The following is a 19,321-nucleotide window of genomic DNA, read 5'->3' on the forward strand; positions in this document are numbered from 1 at the left end:
CTTATCTTTTTAGAGTAAAAAAAAGTTCCTTTTCCAGTACATTATCTAAAGCGGCCACTGGAATAACACACAATTGTAAAACAATGATTAATAAGCAGTTTCAACATAACTTCATCTCCTTCAGACATCGGGAGATAAATGGGCTGCACTGTATGTCTTTATGTGTACATTTTACTTCATAAGTAAAGCATGATTACTCAACACTACCTGTGTTAGAGGGCTTATGGAGCAGTTTAGTTAAGTGATTCACAATGAATGCAATGAGGAGACTGTAAAGTTACTCAAATGAATGCATGAAACAAACATGTTATGGAAATGGAAATTCATTCAAAACTTTAAACTTTATTTTAAATAGTCATATTCGTTCATAAAAGTTGACCTCTGCACTTAACCCATCCTCAGCATTGAGGAGCAGTGGCTGCTGTAAAGCGCCGCAACTTGGGGTTCAGGGTCTTGCTCAAGGACACTTTGACGTGCAGACATGAGGAGCCGGAGATTAAACTGCCAACCTTGTGATTAAACGACGACCTGCTCTACCCCCTGACTTCCATTGTACTTTGCCAATTTTCTGGAAATTTGGGTTAAAATTTGTGCCACATTTGGATAGAAACCTGGCTGAAGAGACTGAGACAGAGCAAGTGTGGAGGAAGAAGAGAGCAGTACCTCAAAGGCTTGGTCCAGCTGGTTCATCTCTCTGAGCTGGTTTCCTTTGGAGAAGTACAGCTCTGCCCTCACTGTCAGATCACTGGGACTCTGCTGCAGGGCCCTGTCCAGAGCATCCAGCGCCTGGCACGGACACACAGCCAAATACACACAAATGAACATTCACACTAAAAGTCCCCGTCTCTTCCAGTTGAGTGTCTTGCTGTTTGAGTCTGCTTTCTAGGCTCTGCAACAAGAACCCCTTGACTACCTTCTACCTTGAACCACAAATGCCTCTGAAGGAGAAAGAGAAGAGGAAGCAGACAATGCAGAGAAGAGGAAGCCTAAACTGATTAAAGCAGAGTTAGACAGAAAAGTGAGGAGTACGGAGATGAAGAGCGTCATCGTTTAATCCCGTCTCTCTGACAGAGTGCAGCGTCAGCTTCATCACTGCCACACTGAGAGAATTAAAGAATTTGATTTGTTTCTGGATTTGTGTCAGACTCCATGTTGTTGGGGACTACGATAGCAGAAGCAGTGGATCCCTGCTTCATCTCTACTGTAGTCCAGCTGAGCCGGCACCCACTGTCCCCAAAACATGGGACACACTGACTGACCAAAGACAGACAATATTTTATTTCCACTCTTAGAATAAAGCCCACAAGCTGCAGACACTGTCCCGGGGGATAACATTTAAAACATGACAAATTCTATGCATTGAATGTTCAAATTATGTCTGTATTCATTTTCTCTTGTTGAAACACCAAACTGCCATCAAAGAACTCTCAGCAACAAAGACAGAGTGTTGTGTTGCCTCAAGTCGCCGTGTCTGGGTGAAAAAGTTGCACTTGAACTCACCGCAAAGACTAAAGCCAATTGCTATTTACACACTAATGTTCTGCGCCCGCTTGAGAGGGAATAACTTTCATAACTGAAACCAGAAGCCCAAGGACTACACAAAACAGAGCAGCGCTTGCCTACCATTTTCCCACCACTCACTCATCACTCAGTTTCTTTCCAAATGGCCATGTTGTTATGTGAACATATGTGTGTATTGGAATGATCAGATGAGATGAAGATGAAAAAGGAGGAGAGCCTTCGGTGTGTGCCCTCTTGACTTTAGTCATTTTGCTTGCTTTCCTCACTTCCTGTTCTCGTGAACTGATTCGCTTAAGCTGGACAGCCAATCGGAGTGATTTCTCTCACCAATGGGCTCCGCGTGCTCAATTGGCATGTGCGGGACACACCGCAAAGACGAGGGCCACAGACACTCGCCGAGGGCCCGACTGTTGGCCTGGTGTGTCAGGGTTTATAGTTACTATTACAAAGGAGAAGATTGAGAGGAGCAAGTTAAAGTATAGTTTATGTAGGGTCCATTATGTTACATATCTCATATCTTTGCGTTAATTGCAAAGCTGGAGTCAGGGAGTACTTAGCCTAGCTTAGCATCAAGACTGGATGCAGGGGGGAAAAGCAAGCCTCGCTCTGTACAAAGTTCACACCTACCAAACTTCTAAGTCTATCTTGTTTGTTTAATCTGTACACAAACAAAAAAAATGTTTACATGGTAGAACTACTTCTCTAGAAACATTTGTTTCTAGCACTAACGTTTACACATCATTCATCAATCACACAACATCATGTTTCTTTCAGACGACACACAGATATACCTTCCCTTGAGACCTGATGACCCCAGAAGTCTTAATGATATCAACAACATTTTCTTCAACTCAATAACTCAAAATCAGAAATCATAATATGTAACCCAATCACTCCCATTAATTAAGACCGCTAACATAAAGTCCACTGTCAGAAACTTAGGAGGAGTTTTTGAATCAGATTTAAACTTGTCCAGTCCTGTTTTCTTCAAATAAGAACCATCTCCAAAATCAAAGGAATGCTCTCTCACCCTGAGCTGGAAAAAGTTATTCATGCATTCATCTTTAGAAGATGGGACTACTGTAGCTCCTCCTTCTTTCTGGCATCAACCAGAAGTCTCTCTCTCTCCTTCAACTAGTTCAGAATGCAGCAGCTCAGCTTCTCACTGGTTCTAACAGACGATATCACATCACCCCGATCCTGGCCTCTCTCCACTGGCTCCCTGTACGTTTTAGAATTGATTTTAAGATTTTACTGATCACTTTTAAAGCACGTCTGGGTCTGGCCCCAACATATATACTGTAGAGGGAATGTTGAGCCCCTATGAGCCAGCTTGCAACCTAAGATCCTCGGGGGGGGGGGGGGGGGGGGGGGGGGGGAGACTAAAGGTGACCGTGCCTTTGCCATCAGGATACCACACTGGTATTGATATTAGTATGACTACTGGCATTTTATCGTACTGTAGATTTATAGTGTGAACAATCTGCATACTAATGCTACAGAATTCATATTGACTGTGAAACTGGGTCACAGGGAAAGTGAAAGACAGACAAGCACAAGGAATGACGGTGGTGATAGAGGGAGGATATGATCGATGCAGCGGTGATTAGTTTCCACGGTAACTGTTGGAGCTGAAAGTATCTCCTGCTGAGTTTATCATTCCTCCAATGTGAGTTATCTGACCTCTGAGGATCAGACACTGAGGCCATGAGACACGCACAAACATACACACACCTCTGTGTAGTTTCCACGCTTGCTGTAGATAGCCGACAGGAGGCGGTAACATTCGATACAGCTGCCTTCTCTGGATATGATGTCCAGGGTCATCTTCTCCGCCTCTTTGGTACGACCGGCCATGGCCAAAACCTGAGCCTGGGACAGAAACAGAGTGTGTGAATGTGTGTGTTTCCAAACACAACACACACACTATATCGATACAGGTACACGCACATATTCACACACACACACACACACACACACACACACACACACACACACACACACACACACACACACACACACACACACACACACACACACGACCTGACATTCCATGATTCATTGGGTGTTTGAGTGTGTCGGTGTGTGTCTGTTCACCAAAGCCAGCCAGATGTCGGTGCTGTCTGGCTGCAGGGCGGCAGCCTCTTTGTACACCTGCAGGGCCTCCTCGTACCGCCCCGTGTTGTAGTACAGAGCTCCGAGTGGAGTCAGGATGTCAACCTTCCTTGTCACCTGCAGCGCCCTGCAAGAAAAGGTCAAAAGTCACCAGGGATTGCTTTTTACACAATTGCGGTGCTTAAATTAAGTGTTTTAGGTGCCAGTTACAGTAATAAACATAAAAAATCAAAAATGTGTCAAATTTAATTAGTTTACACTTACAAGGTTACATAGTTTCTATTTGTCAAATATATATTATATTATATATTATCGATATTATATATGGAGGATGAATGACGGAGTCTCAGAGCCAGAGGAAAGAAGCTGTTTTGAAGTCTGGTGGTTCGGGAGCTTCTGTCATGTTATCATGGAGCTTATAATCACGGTCTAGACTTCAGACTGCATTTTCCACTAACACCGTCTAACATCGTCGTATATTAATACTTAAAAAATGTGTTAAGATTTATCCAAGCGCTGTTGTACATTAACTGTCCAATAAAAACACAAACTTGATTTAAAGTCCTAGACCAAAGTTTATCTTCAAAAAGCAAGTAGATTTTATGTTTGGAATGCTACAGAAACATCAGTGAGACCAATAAATGATCAAAAGGCTGCTGAGAGTGAATACTGTTCTCCCAGGGATGACTCTGGGTGTTGGCCAGCTTGTCTTACACAGCCAGGGTCGCAGTGGTGGGCCGTCAGGGCCAGCTAAGCCTTCTCTGCTGGCCTAAACAGAATCACAAAGTTATAGCTATTTTATAATTTAATCATTTTTCACAAATACACTACATGTATTATAATTATTTTTCCCATTAGTTTATTATCTCATTGCACAGCTACTGTGTTCCTCAGTTGCTCTGCTTCCAATCAGATTTCACCTTTGTGTCTCTAGGTAGAAGAGAGGCCCCAGGCCTGCAGACTCACCAGTGCCTCCATGTGCAGTTTAAGTGAATGGGGACGATATTGATGATTGTTATAGTCTTCAACCAATCAGATCTTTAGTTTGACATGTTGGGCGTATTCTTTGACATGTCAGAGCTACAAGCCTACAAGTACGTCAGCAATAACGTGCACCGTGATTGGTCAGTGGGGTAGCGTGACTGTTGTGAAGCAGAAAGCTAGCTAGTAGAAGTTCGTAGTAGTAGTAAGAGTTCAAGTTGAAAGATATGTAAGAAGTTATCAAATTGTTTGTGTTTTGCTTGCCTAGCTTTGTTTTGTTAACACTCAATTGCTGAAGGAGGAGAAACAGATTTGGGAGTTACTGCAAACGCCTTTCTGGAGAAGGACATTTCAGCAAAAACTGGACATCGTAAGAAAGAATCGGCCAACCCTACAGCTAGCAGTCCTGACCCAGCCAGGAAAAGGATTTGTACGAACGGTATTTCTGGCTGATAGCGTCGGAGAAGCGTTGCACATTTTATGGCTAAGAACGCATCTTATTTGCAACTGAGCGTTTTGGTGTTTGGAGCTGTTTGGAGCTACGCTACGCTAACCTGAGGTGGCTAACCAAGGCAGCAACAAGACACCATAGCACGACTGGACACTTACAAGCTACGGCGCTTTTGAAAACTTTTACTGAGACCCGAGTGGATCTACAACTCAATGAACACGTTCGCAGGAGGACCTCTGGCTGGAACTGAACCGCACCGATGTTCTGTACAACCGTGGTATTGAACTCTTTGTCAACAAAGAAAGGAGGATGGACTTTGTCTTTAAGTGAACAGCAGCTTTGGTAAGTGAAGTGTTTTTGTGTTTTTACATCTGCAGTATCGTTACTACTGTGTTCATTTGTCGATGGTGTCGTTTTTATGATATGGTTAATATTGTTCCCTCTGATGTGAATAATATTTGAATGGCTCGTGCTCTTCAGTGTGTGGATGAATACGTGTTTTAGCGCTGCAGTGTTGCTGGATTGATTTGTTGCTTTGTTGTCATATAAATATATGTGACTGGTTCTTGTGAGTTTGTTCTTGTCATTGTTTTAATTGCATTGATTTTGACTCTATGCATTGTCCGTTAATGACGAAGCATCCCGTTATGTGCGGGGTTAGGGTCGGACAATTGATTCTGTTTGGGGTTCTGTTTTCTTTTACAAAGGAAGAATTATGGTCTGAAGAAATGGCGATTGTGTGGCGATTGCTTTAGCCCTGTTTGAATCAGTAGAGAACAGCTAAACGCTGCGGGGAGAGTTTGTAGCGTGTGTGCTGCTGTTGTTTTCCTGCTAAGCTAGTTTAGCATAGTGTGTCTCCCAGAACACAATTGCGCCACACCAGAGTACAATGTTGTGGTTCCGAGGTGGGAGTGTCAGACAGCTTGTTGCCAGTTTGAGCGAAGTCCACCCGAAAACATTATATTTCCCACAATTTAAGCTTCTGCATTTTCAAAATGCACTAGTATTATTCAAATGTATTGTTCTGTTCGTAAGCCTCGTACCGAACGGTTTCATACAAATACGTGTATTGTTACACCCCTAGAAACAAATAATAACCGTAGCTGTGGCGTCATAATGAAGTTATTAGGCCCGCCACTGGAGGGTTGTCACAAACATCACACACATGTTTAAAGAAGGCATGAAAAATCATCTACATCTAAATGGTTCATTTCACATTTCAAACCTTGAAGAAAAAATATTTTTGAGAGAGACCAACTTATTAAACTTCCCCTTAAAGCAACACTCCAACATTTTGGGGAAATACATGTCTTAGCTTTCTTGCCAGGAGTTAGATGGAAAGATCAATATCAATAACATCTCTGTGTGTTCAGGACAGAGGAAGGTTGAAAGTATAAATTAGAGACTAAATGATTCGATGCGGCCTTCTGTATCACTGTTCCTTGCCATGTTACACAGCAATAGCATTGCAGCGGATAAATATTTTGGCTCCAGGCCTCCCTGAGTAGAAAGAAAACAATTATTTTCTCACCTCTTGTACCAAGACTCAGCTTCTGTGTTCTCATTGGATGATCGGAGCAGGCGGCCCAGGTTCACCATGGCAACGTAGTGTGCTGGTTTGAGTCTAACGGCTTGCTGGTAGTGAGCGGCTGCCAGCTCCCCCTCTCCTGCGGATCATGAGAGCAAAGAGTAAGGAAAGGAAGTGGGAGGATGAAGGAAAGGAATGAAGGAATGAATAAGGGTGGAAGAGAAATAAGGTCGCAATGAAAAAGGAAACCAGAAAAACCAAAGGATGTAAGAGAAGTGAGGCAGGAGATAGAAGATAAGACATATCTATTAAATATATGTGATCAGATGTTAAAAAATGGAATACCTGCTTCTACTCATTTATATTCTACAGAGTTGTAGAATATTCACTGTTGATGATGACAATAATACTGAGATGACCATTCATAGTTCATCTAGCATCATGTCCCACTAGAAGTTCAGGTGAAATGCTTCTCACAATGTGCTGAGCTGGTGGAGCATTGCACCGATGAATTCTACATTTAAACTAAATCAACGCAGATGTTTCACTCAACAGGACCACGCTGCTGTGTTTCAGTTCAAGAAATATGGAAAGTGTTGACGTCACATCACTGCTGAGCATCATTTTTTAGATTGATTCACTACCTTTCCAGCAGACATTGCTTTGGCCTGAAACATACTGGAATTACACTAATGCAGGGACTTACACAAAATTGCAGTTGTTTTGTTGGAAGTACTGTATTTCGCACGAATCACTTCAAACACATAGTAAGTATCAGGTTCAAGCTTTGCAGCTGGAGTCACTGTTGCAGGCAACAACAGGATAAAACATTGGTTTGTTTATTACATGCACCTCAGTAACCGTTAGGGTTTACTTTCTGAAGTAATCTAACTGTTTAAAGACACCAGACAGGGACAGTGTTGCTTTGACAGCGGTGGTGTGGGAAGATCTTTACACTTGATGGTAAAACTGGCCCAGAGTAGCCTCTATGGGGCCATTTTTGTGGTGGCACTACAACCAACGCAAGCATCAACTGCACAGCTCGTTAACAGTTGGCCAAACCCTCCGGTCAAAGCTTGCCACTTACAAAGGAAACCCTTAAACAGAGAGACCTGAGATTTTAGTTGTTGGTGACTGGTAACATCAGATTTGTAAAACTTTCCGTTTAATTACTTACTCAGGAGGCAAGACAGCTGATTTTATAGAACTACTTCCGTCTCTCTTCAACATGCAGCCTTCAGATCATACTGTGATAGTGATTAGTGAAAGGCAAAACAATCTTCCCACAATTAAAATCACTTCTTTAATCTCTGTTGCTGAATCAGCACAATTCAGATAACTCAATGTAAGATCCTTTTCCAATAAACCTGTCAGGATTCTATCATGACAAAATAATATGGATTCTTTTTCATCATTACATAGACCTGGATAATCCAGATGAATACGGCCCTCTCACATTAGCCCCTGTAGCACCTGCACTAGCAGCATTCATAATATCTCCTCTAGGCTGGGAGCCTTTTCTAACAATGTACGTAAGGAGGCCTGGAAACTAGGTGTCATTTTTTATTCTGATTTGTCTTTTGCTGCTCAGGTGACTGAAGTTGTGCAGTCCTGCTTTGCCCAATTAAGACAGCTTACCAAGATCCAAGTTTCCTCTGCAAACTCCTCCAGACTTGATTATTGCAACACACTTTACTCTGGTATAAGCAAGTGGAACATCCAGACTGCAGTTGATACAAAATGCTGCTGCCAAGCTTTTAACATGTACTAAGAGAAGCAACCTCATCCAACCAATCCTTGCTGCCCTTCACTGGTTACCTCGGAGTTTTAGAATTGATTTTAAGATTTGACTTATTTTCGATTCTCCTGGACTCTCAGAAGGTATGTCAACTTTTCCATAACAAAGATTTCTTACTTGCTGCAAGTAAAACTTTTGACAAGTAGAGGTCTTCTCTCATCACAACACTTTCAATGTTCCCAAGATGCATCACAGGGCAGGTGTTCGGAATCTCGTATCCCAAAATATTTTAACAGCATTAACATTTTCCCAATAAAGATTTATCTTTGTACAGTTCCAGAAAATATCCAAGTGGTCAGTATCCATGCTTCTACACAGCCTCCAACATTGTTGTGGAGCATGTTGCCTGCTTTTTATTTTGGGTGTAAAGAAAAAGTGTGTAAAGAAAAAGTTCTTCCAGCAAAATTCCCTCGATAGTTTGTGGATGTACATTGTGTCTCACACATTTGAAACCATTCTTCCTATGTTATTTGAATATTTAACTCTGCTTCCCATTTTTCTTTTATGTCGAGCGTTGTATCCCCCCAGAGCTTGGTAGAAAGCTGAAATGACCCAAGACCCCTTCTGTTTGTATGCATCCACAATCACCCCAATCACACCATCAAAGCCCCTGTCAAATATTTGTCTCCCACCAAGATCTGGGTTCCGGAATTTGCTTTGGGGAACATTGATTGGGAGGGATTGGAATAAATATAATAGCTTAGGTACGATACTCATTTGAACGGTTTGTGTTCTAGCACTGAAGTCTAAAGGGAGGGTAGATGTTCAATTCTGTTGTAATTGTTTTCAAATATGTTGGAAAGGGTTTTGGTTATAGTTCCACCAAGATAATCGTTTTAGAGTTCCATTTCAAATTATAAGCATCCCTGATTTGTTGGGATGGAGATTAAATGAAAGAATTAGTGTTTTTGTTCAGTTTATACCCAAAGTAGTGTCCATACGTTTCAAGTAGGTTCATTACGTTTGGGAGACATATATCTGGTTGTTCAAGAACAAGTCCAATGATATGTTCATCCTGCAGGTCTTCACTCTGTCTTATTGCTTGCACCAGTGGTTCAGCGCATGATCGACATGCCCAGGAACTACAGATGACTAATTAGTTTAGAGCTACCTCTGGAACAGCTAAGAAGCTGTGCACTGCGCCTGTAAAATGTATCAATACATAAATACAATTATTTCTTTTCTTGTGAGTTATTGTGCTGCTGGTCGAGGGGACCTCTGGCCTCCACCATGTAACAGGTTACTGAGGCAATGAGCCGAGCCTACGCCGGGGCCCTGGACTATAACAAACACCTGCCACAGCAAGGTTTTGGGAGAGAGCCCAAATTTGTGTATTTTGAAGTTAATTTCGTAATTTTGCACAGTTAATATTGCGTTAGAAGTAAAGGATCTATGTAGTGTTTATTGACATTAGTTATTGTTTTGTCTTCCCCTCATGTCTGTTAAATGCTATATGCTCCCCTCATGCGTCATTAGTATGGTCAGCTGTGTCATTGTTGAGGTCAGTTATAGATTAGATCTCAGCAGAACTAGTTTAAAGTTTTAGAAGGTGCTAAGACTGCCTGGAAACTTAACATTTCAAGTAAGCTTAGGAAAATGGGCAATTTAATGTTAATGGTTCGAATAAGTAGTCAGGATTATACCAGGATAAACCACCTGTGATATCTCATCAGTAAAAAACAGCACAGCCCTTGGAAGAAAAGCCAGTATGAGCTGAACATTTTGGATTCTTATGTATGTCTATGCAGTAGAAGACCATCAGCCCCGGGGCCAGAGAGCCTCTAGGTTCAACTCACCCGTATCCACCAGAAACACTCCATAGTTATTATGTAGGTCGGAGCTGTCCGGACAGTTCTCTATTCCTTTCAGATACACTTCACTGGCTTCAGCGAAGCGTTTCTGTGGGAGACGGCAGGTGAATACAGGATTAAATCAGGAACGAACTAGACCGAAGTGTGAACAACTGAGCAGGCTTCTCTGACACTGATTTGTTGCTGCAGAGATTAATCATCTACAGCTAAAGCTCATTTGAGTCTGGACTTATTACATGAGGCACCAGTCAAGTGTGGTGCATACTTGATGTGCATGAGTGTGAGAGAAAGAGTGTTTCTTATGTATTGTGAATGTTTCACCTGCTCAGCATAGAGTGATGCTAGACTGGAGTAAGCATCAGCAAAATGTGGACCGAAGTGTATGGAGTCCTTTAGTAGAGTCTCAGCCTCTTTCTCCTTCCCCTGGGACCTAGAACAGAGCATCATCATCTTCATCACCATCATCTGCATCATCATCACACACACACACACACACACACACACACACACACACACACACACACACACACACACACACACACACACACACACACACACACACACACACACACACACACACACACACACACACACACAGACAGACAGACAGAGAGCGATACAGAGAGACAGAGAGACAGAGAGAGAGAGAGAGCGAGAGAGAGAGAGACAGAGAGAGACTTTGTGTCAGAGAGTGTTTGTGTCTTACTTCAGGAGGTTTCCCAGGTTAAAGAGAGCTCGGTTATGCTGGGGGTTGGTGTCCAGTGCCTTCCTGTAGTAGCGCTCAGCCTCCTCTGGGTCGCGAGTCAGAGTGCCGAGATTGTTCATGGCGCTGGCATGGCGGGGGAATAACCTGATAGGAGGGGAGAAGAGAAGAAAGACAGCAGAGGGGAGGGGACAAGAGTAGGAGAGAGAATAAGAAGACAGGACAGCCGAGGAGGGAGTCCAATTTCATTTATTGAGAACCTTTTTGTATAAAACATCTGATGAATATAAGTCCAACATTCACTCTTTTTCACTGCATTTGGTCTCTACCAACCTGTGATGGAATAATGTGTCCAGATTTAAGGGGATCTATTGGCAGAAATGGAATATGATATTCGGTATTATGATTTTATTAGTGCAGAATCACCTGAAACAAAGAATTGTTGTGTTTTCGTTAATTTAGCCCATTCGTTCCAAATGACTATATTCAGTTGAAGGAACAATGCCACAACATTTGTTCTGATTGGTCATTAAATCTGGTATGGACATACATGAACAATGTGTTTACAAAATATGTTTCACACACATATGAATGCATCATCTTTGATATTCAACTTGTTAAGAGTTCATAGATACTAAACTGCACCAACTGCAAAGAAGTTGGCTGAATGGATATAAGAGGGGACCCCGTGCCTTTGCTTAGAACAGAAGGAGCTGGTGGATCCAGCCCATTGGAAGGGCTGATTGGGACCCTGGTGGTCCTAAAGGCAGTGAGAATGGATTTGCTTACATGTGCTAGTTATGTAATGAGTAAGTTACAATATGGAACAATAACCGAGCTTAGGAGGACCTTCATAACATCAACTTTTCATTATTTGATTTGATTGTATTGATATATAATCAAAGAAGTTGGACAGAAAGATCACAATTAGATATTTTCCTCAAATTGTTCAGCCCTATAATTGTCAATCCTTATTTTTTATCTATCTATATTTATCTATATATCTATCTATATTTTTTATCTTTAATAGTTGAAGAGACATATTTCTGTTAAAACAATTAACTGCAGATGAAATTGAAGGAATTAGTAAAGCATTAAAAGATAAAACAGGGTGTTTTCATAAACACCTGTTTGGGTTTTTGGCTGGAGACCATCAAACACAGAGTAATACAATTTGACACATAGACAGATTAATAGCTTCCAGATTACAGATGAACTCATCTGAAGAGTGAAACATGAGGAGACATATTGAGCCACATCTCTGGTTCCTCAGGAAGCCTCTCTTACTGTATGTAATGTAATACAATGTGTGTATGTTGGATACAACCCAGTAACTTGTGCATGATTTCTTAAAGTCATATCATAATTGCCTTATTTTACATGCAGAGTTCCTGGCCATCCATTATGAGCCAAATGCATGTCAAAAAAGCACCTCTCTTGAATTGACTTTCTACTATTCAACAAGCTAGACAATTTGGCACAGATGATGGGCTACTGGGCAAAAGGGAATACAACTAGTAAAAAACTAAACAGGGAGACATGAAATGTGATGTGGCATGTTGGTAGTTGATTTGTTACATTCCTTGCTGAGAAATATCCGTCCTCGTTTTTAGATTTGTAGTTTCATTAAGTGGCTCACGTAGACACCACAGTCACATGAGTACATATCAGACTGAACATATCATGTTCAGTCTCTGTCCTGATGTCACTGTGCTACAGCAGTTCTCACACACACATGAACAGGCAGCAGGAGACACTCTTTGAGGACATTGACCTTAACAAAAGAATAAATAATGATATGAATAATTATTGATATCCTTCTGTAGGATGTAAAAGTACATTAATCAAGGTCCTCAGGACCTTTCAGCGAAAGGGTAAATGTCTGTGAGCAACCAAACACTTTTGCAGTAATGAATCAAACTTGCAAGTAGAGCTGCTCAGATCACTCATTCCCCCACAGACCAGCGTCACGCCACGGAACAACAGGCTGCATTCACACATGAATTAGAGGTAGAAGTATTTTTAGTGTTAGCTTAAAAGGCAGGGTTGGAAATATTCTTGAAACTTATTAGTCATATTCTTATTTGGAATGCCAGTGTTACAGACTTAGCGCATCTTTTGCTAGTTTTAGCGCTGCGAGATACTTTCACTGGAATAGAGTTGGCAACACTGGACTGAGTTTTTAAAACATAGCATTCTCTTGCTAGTTTCTCAAGATTACCAACCTTTAACTTTCAACATGATTCCTAGGAAGGATTCTGAGATTCTTGATCAACACTAGCTCTAGAAGCTTTTCACTGCTGAATAAATGCTTTTTCTTTTGAGAGTTTTCCTTGAAAACGTCCTCTATATTTAAGTTGTCAGTCAGCTGTAGCCTGACTAGAGGCTCTTAAGCTGATCAGCAGCACACCGTGTTAAACATTTTGTAGCATTCGCAATATGACTTGAAGCTCAGGGTTGCCACAGGGCATCCCCATGGTTTAAACCAGGGGTGTCAAACTCATTGTTGCTCTGGGTCCGCATCGGCATCATGGTTGCCCCCAAAGGGTTAGGGTTAGGGGGGGTGGGGGTGGGGTGGGGTGGGGGGGGGGTGGGGGGGGGGGTGGAGGTGTGTGCGCGCGGATCGGGGAGGAGCTCCGCCGTGCGTGATTAAAAATTTAAAATTATGTATGTTTGACACCCCTGATCTATACGCACGTGTTTGTCTCACACTTGTACACAGAGATGGGCAAAAATACATCAAAATGTATTTTGATACAAAATACCCCCAAATAAATGTAATACAACAAAATACTGGTGCCAGAAAATGTAACAAAATACATGTATTTTGTATTTAAAATATAGGAAATACTTTTTTCTAGATTTTCTGTTTTCGCACAATGTGGTATAGCAGAGCATTCAGGTTTATATAATGTACACAAAGCTCTGGTGAACCCCACAAAAAGGAAGAACAGTCACAGAATGTCAGTGTAACTCAGCAAAGCTATTGAAAGACAACAACTTGATTATGTATATATATATTTGTATTAATGGGACTTAACAGCCCATAAACTTTGGCTTTGTATCAACAAGAAAATATTCATCACATATGACATACAAGCTCCCAATCTCCCTCTTCCTATAGCTACTCGACTGATAAGTTAACTTGCTAAACACTGGCTATGCACTAGCCTAGACAGCATGCTAGCGTCATTAGCATGTTAGCATCGATTGCTAGCTTGATATTATAACCATCACCATATATATACAATAGACTATGTAGCCAGACCCAGCATAAATTATACATCAAGCTAGTTGACATCTGTCACACTCAGATACAATATTTAACTTGACAGACAATCCGTTGAACTTGAAGATCTGAAGACTGAACTCGTGAACTGTTTTTTGATTCGTGGAGAAAGTATTTTGAGTGTTTTTGAATACAAAATTACTCCACTCTAAAGTATTTTGTTACAAATTACGTTTGATTTTTAATCGGCCCTATCAAATACAAATTACAAAATACTCTAAAGTAATTGAAATACGTATTTCAAATACAAGTAATAGAAATACTGCCCATCTCTGCTTGTACATCACTCGACACACACACACACACACACACACACACACACACACACACACACACACACACACACACACACACACACACACACACACACACACACACACACACACACACACACACACACACACGTGTGCACGCTCTTAGATGTGCAGTGCGTAGGTCACTGAGAAGTAGCTCCCACGTCCCGCTCTCTCCCCCACAATGCATCAGCCCGCTATGACTCTGGCCATCTTGAAGCAGCAGAGGGGGGCAGGTGCACTGAGGGAGAATCATTTAGTATTTTTAGAAGTGGTTTCTTTAGATACTAGTTTTATTAGATAGAAGTTTGGAAATAGAATAACAAAACGTTGGCCCATCCTTTACTAAGGTTGACATACAGTAAGGTTATAATTCTCTCACCGAAGTCTGTACTGTGACTGTACTTCAGCTAACGCATCACAGTTGTTGCATGGAAACCTGTTGATGACAGTACATCTATCACTACACTTTTGTTCCATTTTAGCTTTTTTATTTGACGTTTTTTATGTGCTATAGAATGAGAAGAAAGAGAGTGATCACATGCCACCATCTTTCTGGATTATTAGGAGCACAATACATACTGTCTAACGGGTACCTAATGACCTTTACTAAAGGGAATCTACTAAAGGTAATAAACATGTCACTTTAATAAAGAAACTATCGTCTGACTCCTCCCTACCAAACGAAAAGTACACCAGTGTCGAGTTAGAGATGCTTGTGTCAACTTCCGGTCGGAACCTTCAAAATAAGGGACCCCTTTGACCAGCGTAATGTAATGCAATATGTATTCAGTTATAATTAGTAAGCACCAAAATGAAATTATATGATCAAGCACAATATGTTCAAAGCAACGGCTTCACTGCTTTTCTTTCCCCAAATTTATTTCACATCATATATCTATATCCATTAAATGAGATGAAAGGTTAGTTAAACAATGGTGCTGCTGTGCAGCACAGCTTAAAAAAAAAGAAAATTTAAAAAAGAAAGATGTAAATAAATCTTACATTTATTCTTTGTTTCTCTTAAGAAGTACCTCAAAATGAAAGCAGAAAAATATCCACTGAAAGGTGCCATGATGAAAGTGTGACAACAAAAAGGTGCATTACAATGTTTAAAACTCTTCCTAACTACCCAAACTGAACAACAGAGTATAAAGGAGTTAACATGTGCTCCACCTTAAACATTTGTATAGCAGGAATAATAATCCAAACAAATATGCATAATTATGTAATATCCATCTTACATTACCCATAATGCAGCTCAGTTCATTGTTGCCAAGGCAACGACCGACTTGTTTACATAATACACAGAGATTCTATGTTCTAACAGGAAGGGATGTCACTGGCTTTAATCTATCTATTCTAGTTCTAAGCCCCTGTAGACACACTCTCATACCGATCATACTGCCCATTGGTTCTACATATCTTGGACACTGACGATACAAATTGTATTTTGTATTTCTGTCGTGAACACACAAGTATTTGAATCAACAAGCTTCAGGAGAGAAATTCCCAAGCAAGCAAACACCATTCCTTCTCTCAAGTCCTCTTTAAACGACCCCATGGCTAAGATGAATTGCAACCAGGGACCAAGCGTAACACCTTCAAGTTCCTCTTCATCTGAAAACTATGAAGAGATGAATATGAACCTACAGGACATCTCTGAAGTGCTTGGCTCCATGCGCCTCAAAATTCACCGCAGCCAGGTAGAGATTGCAGACTGGGAATCTTTGCAGACAAAACATCAGAAATGTCAGCAATTCAGGTCAAAAAGAAATGCTGCAAGGAAAAATATTGATGATCTACGAGCACAGGTGAAGGTGCTCATCGACAAGGCCCAAAATCACAGCACTGTTGATGCAATGTATGAAGAGGCAAAAGCATCAAACAGAACAATGGGCCTTCACCAGGAAAGTCTGCGACGAAGACTGCAGAAACAGCAGGAAAAGCTGAAGAGAGTGGATAATGTGAAGGCAGCCTATGAAGTCGCAAGACAAGAGAACCTGAATTTCAAGAAAGAAATTATGGATCTGGTGAAAGAACTGCAAGATGCGACCACTTCGGAGGAAGCGTGCACTGCACTGAAAGAGAAGACGGATGCATTGAATCTGGAAAACAAGGCCATGAGACAAGAACTGCAGCTGCTCAAAGATAGGAACCAGCATGTCAGAGCTTTGGAGAAATCCTTCAACGACACAGAAGCTCAGAAAGAGGCGATCAGCCAGGAGAACGACGCTCTGCACTTTGAAATGCAGGAGTTGCACAGGGAGCTACAGGACGAGGCGGCTTTGCACAAAGCTGTCAGCAATCAAAACGACGTGCTGCAAAAGGAACTCCTGAAGCTCAAGGACACACAGCAGCATGTCGAAGCCTTGGTTGAATCATGCAAAGTCGTAAAAGCTCAGAAAGAGGTGATCAGCCAGGACAACGTTGCTCTGCAACATGAGATTAAAGAGTTATACAAACAGGTCGAGTTTGGAAAAGCTTTACAGGTAACAAACGAGGCAATGCAACCCTCAATTGAAGACCTCAGCCGTCAAAATGAGGCCCTGCAGCAGGAACTCCAGCGCCTTAACCAAGAACATGACGTGGTGATGGTCTGGAGTGACAGGTGCAATGAAACACAGGGCCGCATGGACGCTGTGGAGAAAGAAAACCACGGTTTGAAGCAGCAAATCCAGGTCGTCAATGAAGAGCTCACGATCAGAAAAACTTTCAAGGCCAATCTCATTAAACTGGAAGCTGAGGAGAAAGTCCTGGTGGCACAAAACAAAGACCTGATCAAATCGTCTTCAACAAGCTTCTGGAAGAAGAAAACTGGAAGACAAAGTATGACATGCTGAAGGAACAGACTGACGCCTTGAAGAGACAGAACAATGAAAGGACAGAAACAATCTGCGGTTTCATCAACAACCTCTTAGTTATGGATGCCATTAAGGCAGATTATATTGAAAGGAAGGCAGCGAAAACGGTTCTAACTAGACAGAATGACTCTCTGAAAAAAGAAGTTACGGCACTGGAGAAAAAATTCTCACAACAACAAATCTACGAGGACAAAAACGCTGCGATAATGTCAGAGAACGAAGCCCTGAGCCAAGAAAACGGCACTCTTCAGCTTAAGGTTGAGGAGCTCAGCAACATACTCCAGGGTGAGAAAGCATTGCATTGAATATCTTGTAATTCTGTTATGCTGTTCAACACTTGACATCTATTGCACTTCTGTCCATCCTGGGAGAGGGATCCCTCCTCTGTTGCTCTCCCACAGGTCTCTTCCTCTTTTCTCCCCGTTAAAGGGGTTTTTGGGGGAGTTTTTCCTGTTTCGATGTGAGGGTTCCGGGACAAGATGATGTCATGTGTACATATAGTGAAGCCCTCTGAGGCAAATATATTTTTATATACAAAAATGAATTTAATTGAATTGAATATATTAAAAAAAAAAATTATAATAATAAATTATAAAAGTTATATTTGTGTTTTTGAACTATGGAATGTACCCAGTAATATGTGTAATATATGATATCTGCGCAAAATATATGCTTTTCCTGCTCATCCTCTCTGCCTGTGTGCACGACACGTCTCAGAACGCGCAGCTAGAGGGCCAAACGAATTTGGCCCAAAAGAGGTGGGTCTATGAAGCAATTTAGCCAATTGCTGATTAAAGATATAAATGAGTGACATACAATTTAGCCAATCAGCGTCCTCAAATAGATTCAGCTTGGGGCCAAATCGGTTTGGCCCCAAGCGAAGCGTTGAGCGCCAGCGCGAGCACTACTCCTCCAAGAACCGTATGAGAGGAGAAGTTTGGTGGAGATTCTGCAGTTAAAGAGCTGATCCCAGATCAGCCTGACCTCACAATCAGACAGCAGACTAGCGGGAAAGAGAAGCAGTACATGAAGCTTCTCTACTAGCTGTACCAGACAGGTTTGGCTAATAACTTATTTAGCTTTTTAAAACAACGGGGACAGATCCAGCATGGACAGTTAGGGAGTGAGGGATGAGGAGGTAAGGAAACATGAGAACACCAGGGCACACATGAGAACTCTGTCAAGCTACATATTAGACAAAGTGAACATCTTTTCTTCTACATAGTTTCATGACAACTTGATCACGGAGGCATCAGTGAAAACTCATCATAGCTTATATCTATATATGTATGTGTATGTTTTATATATATATATATTATACTGAATTGCCTGTGAGAGTGACTAAAATAAGATGTCCTGACATGTTTATCAAAGTGTTATTTACTGCTTTTTTTCATGTTGGAATACATTTTAAATATTGAACTGCAAAGTAGTAATGCGTGTTTGATACTTTCATTTTTTTGCATTAAATCATACTGGGATGTTTGCTGAAATTGATTGGATGGCCTTACCTAGAAAACTTTCCACCAGCCGCCACTGACTGTCACTATATCCTAACATTAAGGGAAGAGACAATTGCAAGATTCCACCACGCCCGCAGAAAAACAACTAAGTCGATGAGTCTCCAACGCATTAAAAATGACTTACATGATTAATTGATGATAAAAAAAAGTTCAGATGAACAAATAATAAATGTATCAAGTCATCTTTTCAGCTCTATTACGATCTAATTAAACATGTAATGCATCAGAGCTGGATGGGAAATTACACAACAGTAGCAGTAGTGTCCCAGTTTTTTTCATCAGGTTAAATTGCTTGTAGAGATGTATAACCCCCTCACCTACCTTCTGTTAAACTATAAATCATTACAATCTTAAGAGATGAAGCCATACATGTATGGTACAAGAACATAAATAAAAGGCGATTATCACTAAATGCAGGACATTTTATTATCTCATTTACCAACT

The 19,321-nt window shown here is 41.3% G+C and overlaps 1 protein-coding gene across 1 annotated transcript in view; it reads right to left on the reverse strand.

Annotated features, from left to right (window-relative positions):
* Positions 1–19,321, reverse strand: part of tmtc1 (transmembrane O-mannosyltransferase targeting cadherins 1) — a gene marked incomplete at its 5' end in the record, with an annotated part of 95,607 nt that overhangs the window by 12,054 nt on the left and 64,232 nt on the right. Inside the window, 7 exons of the mRNA XM_079184061.1 lie at positions 664–786; positions 3,256–3,393; positions 3,619–3,763; positions 6,600–6,735; positions 10,191–10,293; positions 10,527–10,635; positions 10,912–11,055. Of these exons, the coding sequence (XP_079040187.1) occupies positions 664–786; positions 3,256–3,393; positions 3,619–3,763; positions 6,600–6,735; positions 10,191–10,293; positions 10,527–10,635; positions 10,912–11,055 (898 nt within the window). The remainder of the gene's footprint in view (positions 1–663; positions 787–3,255; positions 3,394–3,618; positions 3,764–6,599; positions 6,736–10,190; positions 10,294–10,526; positions 10,636–10,911; positions 11,056–19,321) is intronic.

This window comes from Pholis gunnellus, assembly GCF_910591455.1.
Source record: "Pholis gunnellus genome assembly, chromosome: 22".
NCBI classification, from domain to species: domain Eukaryota; kingdom Metazoa; phylum Chordata; class Actinopteri; order Perciformes; family Pholidae; genus Pholis; species Pholis gunnellus.